This window comes from Gadus morhua, chromosome 15, assembly GCF_902167405.1.
Source record: "Gadus morhua chromosome 15, gadMor3.0, whole genome shotgun sequence".
Classification (NCBI taxonomy): Eukaryota; Metazoa; Chordata; class Actinopteri; order Gadiformes; family Gadidae; genus Gadus; species Gadus morhua.
Window position 1 is genome coordinate 11209755 of NC_044062.1, and position 10382 is coordinate 11220136.

Sequence of the window (10382 nt, forward strand, 5' to 3'; positions counted from 1 at the left end):
CTTTTACACATTAGCATTGCATGCTATGTGCCGCTAGCTGGGCAGCAAAGAAGAGATGTAGCCAGATAAAGTGTGATGATAGAGGTTTTATTCACTCCATTAGTATGGTGTTAGTCAATTACTAGTGATTTTAAAGATGGCACAACTTCATACATGTAATATTATCATTTTGTCCCGTTCCTCATTCGGCTTTCAAAGTCATGTGAAAATATTTTAAAACACATTCAAAAAGTTCCTTTAAGTATATGTTATGAAAAACACAGTGTTGATATGAACGTTTTCAATACTTTAAATGTCGTACAAACATTTTACAATAATATGCAAGGATATTTTACTAAGTCCTTACAGAAGATTGCTGTCATTTTCCAAACTATAAACATAATATTAAAAGAATTTCCCTTTTTCCCTAACAAGCATTTATCAAACTGCCTTGGTCCCTCTGAACGCTTACAAAAGTTTCATTTATAAACCATGTATCGCACACAAAGAAAGACATAAAAATGTAAACAATTCATTTTGGCAGATAGTTTTCTTGGTTTTATCTAACGTGGCGGTTTATTAAAAAGTACTATTTTAATCTTCCCTTGAGAAATATTCAATTGTATAAAGAGTGTTAAGTCACGTGAATGGTTAAACACAAAATCTGATGTACAACAACAAAAAAATCTGAACAAAGCCAGATACAATGGATAAACAAAACTGGACATTTCGAGCGTTGTGTTGATAAAGATGGCTTATGTGTGTCCGTGGTCATGTGTATACACTTGGAAAAAAAACTATCAAATCCTAACTTGAGAAACAAGCATTCACGTATCACTATAGCTGTGCGTTGATATTAACATGAAAAGTAGAATATACAGCAGGCATCGAGGAGAGTAATACTTGTCGTTCTCAAGTTAGGATTCAACCGATAATACCTTTCTCCCACCACTGACACCTCTATTAACACAATCTACAAACATCCAGCTTCCAACAGTACAACAACCGCTCGCTCCACCAACTTGGGGGGGGGGGGGGGATGGCAGATCCTCATCAGGTGCTCAGGTCTATGACCAGGTGCTCGTAGATCTGCGTCTTGCCCTTGAAGCTGGACGCCAGCAGGAACTGCCGGTTGTCTATGGAGATAGGCGAGAAGGCCCGCGGCGCCTGGATGTGCAGCTCCTGGAAGTGGACGAACTGGCCTTTCTTGGCGTCCCAGCGGTACACCCGGGTGAAGGAGTAGTCGCTGCCCAGGATGGCGTACTGCCAGCTGCCCACCGTGAAGGGCTGGAACACCATGGACCCCCGGGAGGGCATCGTCTGCAGCTCGCGGAACAGGGCGCCGTCCCACCGCATCACCTTGGAGTCCCCGATGAAGCGCGTCAGGCACAGGTAGAGCTCCGTCTTCACCTGGAAGTGCTTGACGGCGTACACGTCCTCCATCTCGGGGATGTCGCTGCGCCGCTCGAACTCCTTGCTGCCCTTGTTCCACTGGTAGATGACGGGCCGCTGCGAGCTGCTGGACAGGATGAGGTGGGGCTTGGAGGAGATCTCCAAGTACTCGACGTCCGTGTCGCGGTACCACTCGTGCAGGGAGTGTTGCGAGTAGAAGCCGTTGCCGTTCCACTTGTACACGGTGGTGGAGCCCGCCTTGGAGCTGTCGGCGATGACGAAGAAGGACTCGCCGTCCACGCGGAAGGTCTCCACGTCGTTGGGCTTGCGGATCTTCAGGATGTCGATGTCCTGGATCTTGATGAACTTGTTGGCCGACACGTCGCGCATGTAGATGTGCGAGCCGCCGAACAGCTGCGCCACGATGATGAACATCTGGTCGCCGATGATCAGGGGCTTGCACACTACGGTGGACGTGCCTAAACAGGGCGGGGGGGCGGAGAGAGAGAGGGGTGTTCATCATCGGGTTAGAATCTCTTCATGTGTTACCACCCATGGTTGTGTGTGTGGGGGTTTATTGGATTGTTTTTTAATGTGTGTTTAATGTTGTTTGGTTTTGTTGCTGTGGGAGTTAATTGGTTAATTGGTTATGTTGGTTAATTGTTTGTGTTGTGATGATTGCTTGGGCAGGTTGCAGCTGGCATATCAAGGCCAGAGAGAAGGGACCAGTTTCCACTTCCATCTCTGCAGTGTCGTGTGTGTGTGTCTTTCAATCGTGTTATTTTGATATTAATACATCTATTTTTCAATTTACTGTGAGAATGGACAATTTGATTTCATGGCCGTTACCCCTAGGTGGTCGCAACAAAAGTGAGGCTCTCAACCACACCACATCAAACCACACCACATCAAAAACTGCTTATTTCCTTCGTCCATGTTGTCATGATGACCCAGTGACTTACTGTCGATTTCATCGAAGTTCCGGAAGACCATCTCCACGTGATCCCACTCCAGAAAGCTGCATTTCCCAATGAACGGTTGGGCGAACACCACATACTCATCGCTCCCGAAGGAGAAGGACTCCACCGACAGGGACTCAAACTTGAGAGACTGGTAGGTGGCAAATTCTGGAGAGAAATCGAACAAACTATCTTATAAACTGTTTGCCTTTTCACAGGACCAACACTTCACCCACCAGTTCACCCCCAACACCCACTTCTTCACATTCATAATGCTGCAAATGCAAGGGCTTTCATGAGTGGGCGATATAGGCTCAATCAACATTGTGTTTTCGAATTCCATGAAAGATGGATAAATAAATGCGCTCAGCGACAGATCTTGCCTATGCATGCAACAATTCTACTATTGTATTAGTGATTAGGGAACTCGGCCTCAACCTTCTCCTGAATGACATTTACTCCTGAACTTTACTCAGTCAATTTGGATCAAATCGTCTGCCAAATGGCTAAAGAGTAAAAGAAAAGGATACCTCTGGCACACTGCTGACCTGTCAGGCCTCCTGGGGTAGCTCACCTGTGGTGATGCAGTCGAAGGACTGGGGGGACAGGTCGTTGATCTTCTTGTCCAGGAGGGACTCGGGGCCCTTGCAGTAGATCTGGTCCACGGTGGCGTTGGTGTGGACCATCCACTCCACCAGCCACTTGAGCTTACAGTCACAGATGAACTGGTTCCCTCGCAGGTCTCTGGGGGTCAGGTAGGGGGGGGACACCTTGTAAATCAACATGTATTTGATAATGTTGCGCTAATGCAAGTCAGTGGAAACGTTTGAACCTTTACGATAGCATGGATACAAAGTAAATATTCAATTATTTATAGGGAATAGACCAAAGAATAGTCCAAATTAAAGAACAAAAATGTATTTATCTGTTGTTGTTATGGTGGGGGTTTCTTTTGGAGATCTGCAGTCAGTGAATTAAGCTCTGTCTCTGGTTACAAATGGTTGAATGATTCCAAATAAATAAACGAAAAATCGATGTTATTCAAATCCAAGCATCAAATCAAAAGCATAACAACCACAAAAGGCTTCATAATGTCCATCCTCATTGCAGTCACTGAGTGAAGGGCAGTCTGGTGCTCTGGTGATTGGGCACTAATGGCATTCCCAGATCTAATACTGAGTCCTAACACAGTGGGCTGTTGGTGTGTTGGCCGGTGGTAATTGGTCAAGCTATACTCAGGGGAGACGAGGGAACAGGAGAAACAGACACTCCCGCAGCAGGCCATCGACCCCGCCCCATCTGTCTTACCACGGTACCCAATGCAATATTAATAAGGCTAAATGTAGTCCCTGCCCACACATTATTCAAGACTTGACTGCAGAGGAGTACTGAGAGATGGTCTATATTTAGCCCCCCTGTACAGAGAGATTTGCTGGCCATAGAGCTCTTCTCTTTGGTGCTTTGTAATGATTTGTATTTCAGATGCAGCTTTTTGAAGCTATTTGGCAGAAGCCGCAAAGGCAGTGGTCAGGCTTTGTTCTCAAAGGCGCTGTAGGTCATAGTTCAGGGCAATTATTTCATTCGAAATGCCATGGACATCTGTCAGCTGTCAGTGAGTAGAAATGTTCTATTCTACCTATATCTGTTCTGGTTGGCTGTACGTTTGAATTTTAGACCGCTCCCCTGCTCATTTCTGACCAATCTGGGCTTCTCTTGAATGATGAGGTCAGGGTATCAAGACGCTAGCTAACACAGCATTACCAAAGCTCCTCCACTGTGTTGTGAATGTGAAACTTCTCAATGGTGGAGAAGCATAGCTTGAAGTCATGCGTACTTACACTTTGGTTAGAGCCTCGAGACCCTGAAACATGTCTTTGGGCAGAGTCTCCAGGTTGTTGTAGGCAAGACTCCTGTAAGAGAAAGGAAATAGCATGTTGTTTCACAATTGTCTCATATTGTTTCATACCTATCCTCTCATATCATGTCTGAAATTATTAACATGGGAATCTATTATCTTATATCATATAATGATATAGCATCTCGCATCATAGCATATTACATAATAGTTAATATCATATGATACTTCCTTTGAAATTCCAAGTATCAACTGGTATAAAATATTTTCAGGTCAAATCACCACGTTATTTCATCAAATCATATCTCATATATTATACCCACTTGTACTATATTATATTGTGTGCCCATGTATACAGATGTGACAGAAAATTTAAACTGGATCTATAGTTCGTGGTTCCTGAATGCAGGGCAGAGTGTCTACACATGTTATGTTTGTGGCAGTAAAACAAGGCTACGTGTTGCAGGGCTAACAGTTCAGACTGCTACCTAGGAGACTGGCAGGCATTCGCTAATTGCAAGTGTTTTTTGTTTTTTTACATGCTGTGTCCGTAATTAAGTAAATATCAAGGGAGGCCTTAAGTTGTGCAACACTTTCACACTGAAAAGGTGTACACTTCTTATTCTACAGTACAGATGACTAAGTATAATGGCATTCGTTTTAGTGAGCATACACTTACACTTTGATGTAGAATATGTGTAATTGTTAGTCAGTTTTGGGTGTGATCCGCTCTACTTGAGAGCATTAAATACAGCTGGGTGTGCTATTAAAATAGAAATACCTGTGTGCCAGTAAGAAAATGTGGACCACACACTTAAAAAACACATGTACCCCAGTCATGGTCAATAGCTCAGCTCCTTCAAATAAAATGAGAGTAGACTATTATACTCCTATTCTCATAGTTACACCACATGAATAAGGAATTTTGCAACACTGTTCAATTTGGTTTGGCACTTAAAATTAGTACTTAGCGTCTTATCCTAGCTATCTTGGCACTCAATGAACATCCTTACTTTACAGACAGCGATTTATTGTTTATTTTTCTTCTGACAAATGTACTTATTGTAAATCGCTATATTAATATGTATAGGTATAATGAGTTGTTAATAGGTCTATACTCACAGATGCACTAATGTTTTCAGCCCGCGGAAAGCATTAGGTGATATAGACTTGATGTGGTTGGTTTCAATGAATCTGTAGAAAACACAGGGCAGATGTGTTACCAAAAAGACACTTTAAGCTCCTGAAGCGTATCATTTTGAAATAGTAATGAATAATATGTATGAACAATAATTTGACCACTCACAGATACTCCAGATGAGGAAGGCCCAGAAAAGCATCTTCATTGATGGAGTCAAAAGTATTGGCTGTGAAAAGACTTAAGATACAAGAGCATGGAAGGAAATTATTTATCTCACAATTTTTTCTTTTTTTATCAGATGATGTCATGCCAACTGTATATTAACCTGCAATTAAAGATCAACCAAAACAATATAAAATATTTTAGAACAAGAAACATCCCAACTGAAATACGACATTGTCAGACTGTGTGATTTAAAATCCCAAGGTAAATACCAAAGCTCCTCTCGGAGAGAGAGAGAGAGAGAATGGGGATCCTATTCATGAAGGGATTCCTATCACTGGGACAACCACGCTTTGTTTACCATCCTACTATAACTGACAGCTACCTCAGCCAGAAAACACCGGTAGGACTACAGCCTATTAATACGCTCTCATAACATACTACACATGACATCGCATCGTGGTGTGTGCATCAATGTGACGAGCGTGACGGGGGAAGTGATACCAGCATTTCTCGGATTAATCGAAGGAGAGGGGGAGCAGGAAACGTCTCTGTCCAGTTAAACATGGCGATGGACACATCGCAGGGGACCTTCACCGCGAAACAAAGACAGAAACACAGGCGAAGGGCTCTCACAGCAGATGCAGAGCAGGCGTGTGGATGAAGCTCTCTTTGGGGATCTCCGTGAACGTGGACTTCACGAACGATCTGTTGGGAAGCAAAATGACAAAGAAACCTTATCTTTTTTTAACATCATAGTATTGCCCGGTGCTGAACTCGTATACAAAACTGGACACATCGCGGTTGGTATAGTTGTAGAGTAGCCTATACTGCATTTAGTCCAATTTTTTTTCTTTCCACTTACAAGCACACAGCAAAAAAAATAATGAACGCACGGTTGACACAAAGCAAAAAATATGATCATATATTGACACTTACAATGAAATGACATCTGGGGGAAAGCTGCGAGGGATCAAACCCGCGCTCTCGCACAGCGCGTTGTCTTTGGTGCACGTACACGTCGAGGGGCAGCGGGGCTGGCGGGCGCGCTTGCCCTCCGCCGCGAGTAAAAGCCCCGCGACCACCAGCCACACCAGATGGGTCTTGGGGGTCTCCTGGCTCTCGCGTTTCATCCTTGCGACGGTGAATCCTCCTTTGCCTGGGCAGAGACGTGCTGCGCGTCGAGTAATCCTACACACATGTAAAACGCCACAAACACACACACCCTCGCCCTTGTTGTCCCCCACTTCTCCAAAAGAGGGCCAGTCGACACCTTTTTTTTCTTTTTTCTTTTCACCAAACGCCGTCCTTGTTGTTAAAAACGGCAAGTATCGTCTGCCTGACTGTCCTCCGCTACACTTCCATCCGATGCGTCCCTTGTCCTGATGTTATTATTCTCAAATATACCACTCAAAGGCAGCCCCTCTGGAGAAGGTATAACACGATTAAAAGGCGTTTTAAATGCCCACAGCCTTCAGAAGATGTCCAGTCTGGCACTGGGACCAAATCGGTGTAGGGGCAGGTGCGAGTCACGACAGGGGACCAGATCGGGAGCGCCTCCATCCAAAACCACGCCTATGCCGAAACGAAGCGATGGTCGTGTTCCTGGTACAATCCGCCTAACATGGATGTCATGGTTTTACTGGTGAATCAGCTGGCAAGTGAGGAACCCTTTAGTGAGCCAGCAAATGTGTTGCTATTGCGCAGAACCTGCCTTTTCTTGTTGTGTATGCGCGAGCGTCAGGTGTAGGTAAGGTAAATAAACAACAAATAAGACAAATAAGGCTTTATATCTTTGTGATAATGATGACGATAACAATAATGATAATATAACATATGATAATATCATAGATTTGACAATTATTAACAATAATAATGTTTTTAATAATCATAGTATTATTATGGTTATGATTATTATCATGATTTAGTGATAATAGGCCGAATCAGACGCTATATCCGTCATATTGATTCAAAATCTGTGGTTTGGTTTGCAATTGGGGGCCGGCTTTTAAATGAACCACTTAGTTCTGGTTTGGTTGTTATGCGATTAGTGGTTGCAAATGTGATTGCAAGCCGACCTTTTTAATAGAGTGATGGAATGAAAGCCACTCTGGGGCCGACGTATTACTTTGTCCGGCCACAATTAAACCCTTTCCTCTCCCGTGGACCCAGATGGGCTGCCGGCAGCCTCTTTACCACGGCTCCTCTTTCATGTGAACCCTGATTCACTGCATACACATCGATTTCACACTGTCCAGTAGCCCTTCGCTGCCATGGCAACAACAACAAAATAACACCGAGAGATTCACCCTCTTCCTCTGTGAGCCTTGCTGGTGCGAATGTGTTTCCCCGGAGATAGTATATAGGCTGTCCTCTCTTCAACGCCTTCTATGGCCACAGACCCCGTCCCAGTAATATCATTTCTGCAATTGTGTTGTATTGAATGTGTTGAAACGTTGTTTGCTTATACGACATGGATCATCTTTTCTTCTTTTTTTTTTGAGAAAAAGAAAGACATGGAGAGAATGGACACTTGAAAGGAATGACTGAAATTCCAAAAAAGAAGAAAAAAACGTGTGGTTTGGAGTCTGGGAAGAACAGTGGAAGTGATTGTCGACCCACGCAGGGATGAGACGTGTCCAAATGCGATAAATTCCATAATTCATCGCGAGCATAGAGCACGCACTGTTCACTACTCTCCCTAACGTTATCAACAGTTACTGAAAAAAACAACTCTGATGTTATCTGTTATCTAGCCTGTTCGATTACTGAAGCATCAATGCCGTTTTTCGGTACTGTATTAGGCATATCATCTTGTCTGTTTATAAATAGGCTTAAGTGTAAGGCCTAATGCTTTATTTTAATATACTTATGGACACAAATAGCCAAACAAGACTCTTCTCAAACAAATAGCAACACATAAGCGTATGTTCCTGCCAATGTAATGCCATTTGAGTCGTCCTCTATGAACGTAGGTATGAATTAACAATTTAGCCTCCAGAGGGCATTGTTTTATTTAAAGGTCATTTTTATTTAGCGTTTTAGTTGTGATTGATCTCTTGTAGATGCTGTATTTAATCATAATGTGATATAAAACCATGTGACCAAAGTTGACATAATCTTTTGTAATATTTATATTGCAAGGTTCATAAGATAAATCTGAGTTTGCATTTCAAAAATATCCTAGGCCTTACATGTGTCTCCCTTAATGGGTTTATTTTTCATGCAGATAAACATTTAGTGTTATGAAAATACTACAAACATAAGGATTTGGAAAAAATAAATAAATAATCCATTTGATAAAATAACGTGAGTGACTTATGAAGTGATTTTTTTTTTTACCTAGTCAGCGATATCATTTCCCATTCTAAAGAGTGGCACCAAAAGCATTTCCATTCCCACTCCCCTTTGAATGAATATGTGCAATTATTTATCGAAAGCGTTTTACAATACCATGAGTGTATAGGTTGCAGGCATGGGTGTGGCCCCAGTGTGAATCCTCTAACCATGCGCAGTGTTAATGTCATGCTCCATCAGGCGAGATACACAGGACCAGCAACAACGGCTGTAGCCAACTCTGTCATTGTTTGGCGGTTTACCCAGCTTCTCAATGTCTCACATGTAAGCAGCCAATCATGGCATAAACAAGAATGGTTTATGCCAAAAAACAAACAACAGAAAGAAATGGAATTGCATCAATTGACTGCATAATAGCCTCATCAAGTTTGGGAAAATCAACAAAGAAAATTGCCTCCTTGGCCCTCCCCTTGTCTTAAGGGATTATGAGTTGATTATCGAGACAACATATGGGTCAGAGACAGGAAGACGAGGACCAAACTGTCAACACACTGTTACTGTTGCATACTAACCCTGCTCTTTCTGTTTAGTTATGTCATCTCTAATGCTAAACCTTCATCCAACCAAACCAAATAATTTCCTTATGGGCTCACTTTTGCACATGATTAAAATAATTCATAAAAACAGAGGGACGGAAAGTTCCTCTGGCCAAATTGAACTTACTTTGCTCCTGGCTTGTTGAGGGCCATCACCACAACAATGAGCTCCTTCAGCTGTGAGCAAGCATTTTGTGGCGCACTTGGTCTTCTTGTCAACAATGTCACTGTAGTGGGAGCCCTATCATACAAAACAACAAAACACATTACAGGTTACATAAGGGATTACGTTATGTCCCAGGAATATTTTTTTCAAGCGTTGAATAAAATGTTTTATGTTGCAAGGTTATATAATATAAAAAATGAAAAATAATAAAATAACATTTTGGCATACAGAGTAACAGCATATGGGGTATTGATAACATGACATAATTATATTGTACGATATGAAAAAAATACTAAAAACTAAATAAAATAAAAAACGAATAAAAAATCTATTTTTTATATATAATATAAAAAATGGGTCCATCAAACCTAGACCCCCTCCATTCCTGAACCCCAGTGATTTTACATCTAGCCCCGCCTCTTTTGGCTCTACTGGTTGCTCACCTGTTCCTATTGGTGGTAACTAGCTCCTTCTCTCTTCCCCATCTAGGGAAGTACGGTAGTACCGTGTCAGGCCCAGACGTCTCATGATGTGCAGTGGTTTTCCCTTACGCCCCCTCTTGGCAGCTCTTTCAAGAACATGCTTAGCTCCAGAATTGACCAATGGGCTGCAAGTACCCACGAGTGCAGCTTCTTCATCAACAGGGTTAAGATGTTCACTCAGATAAGCCCTAGATACACCAGAGCGTACCATACTGTTGATGTAATACGCCGGTGGGCAATGTGTCTTTTATTGTGAAGACCTGATTAACTGGTCTTAATCAATGTGATTCCCGGGAGGAGGGCGACCGATAACATGGCAACCTGTGACAAGAAATGACAAACTAACGAAAAAC

The 10382-nt window shown here is 42.6% G+C and overlaps 1 protein-coding gene across 1 annotated transcript; it reads right to left on the minus strand.

Moving 5' to 3' along the window:
• Positions 1–68: 68 nt before the first annotated feature.
• On the minus strand, positions 69–10071 carry LOC115560095 (leucine-rich glioma-inactivated protein 1). Its single transcript, XM_030379405.1, has 10 exons — positions 9991–10071; positions 9509–9622; positions 6428–6647; positions 6125–6196; positions 5492–5563; positions 5308–5379; positions 4169–4240; positions 2905–3074; positions 2334–2498; positions 69–1850 (listed from the first exon to the last, which is right to left on the minus strand). The coding sequence occupies exons 3-10, from the start codon at positions 6619–6621 to the stop codon at positions 1033–1035; spliced, it is 1635 nt and encodes a 544-aa protein (XP_030235265.1). The 5' UTR covers positions 6622–6647; positions 9509–9622; positions 9991–10071; the 3' UTR covers positions 69–1032.
• Positions 10072–10382: the final 311 nt, after the last annotated feature.

Coding starts and splice junctions, on each gene's coding strand:
- LOC115560095 (XM_030379405.1), bottom strand. CDS start 6,621: ATGAAACGCGAGAGCCAGGAGACCCCCAAGACCCATCTGGTGTGGCTG. Junction 6,197..6,427: donor CCCCCAGATGTCATTTCATT/GTAAGTGTCAAT, acceptor GCTTCCCAACAG/ATCGTTCGTGAAGTCCACGT. Junction 3,075..4,168: donor CTCGAGGCTCTAACCAAAGT/GTAAGTACGCAT, acceptor CCTGACCCCCAG/AGACCTGCGAGGGAACCAGT.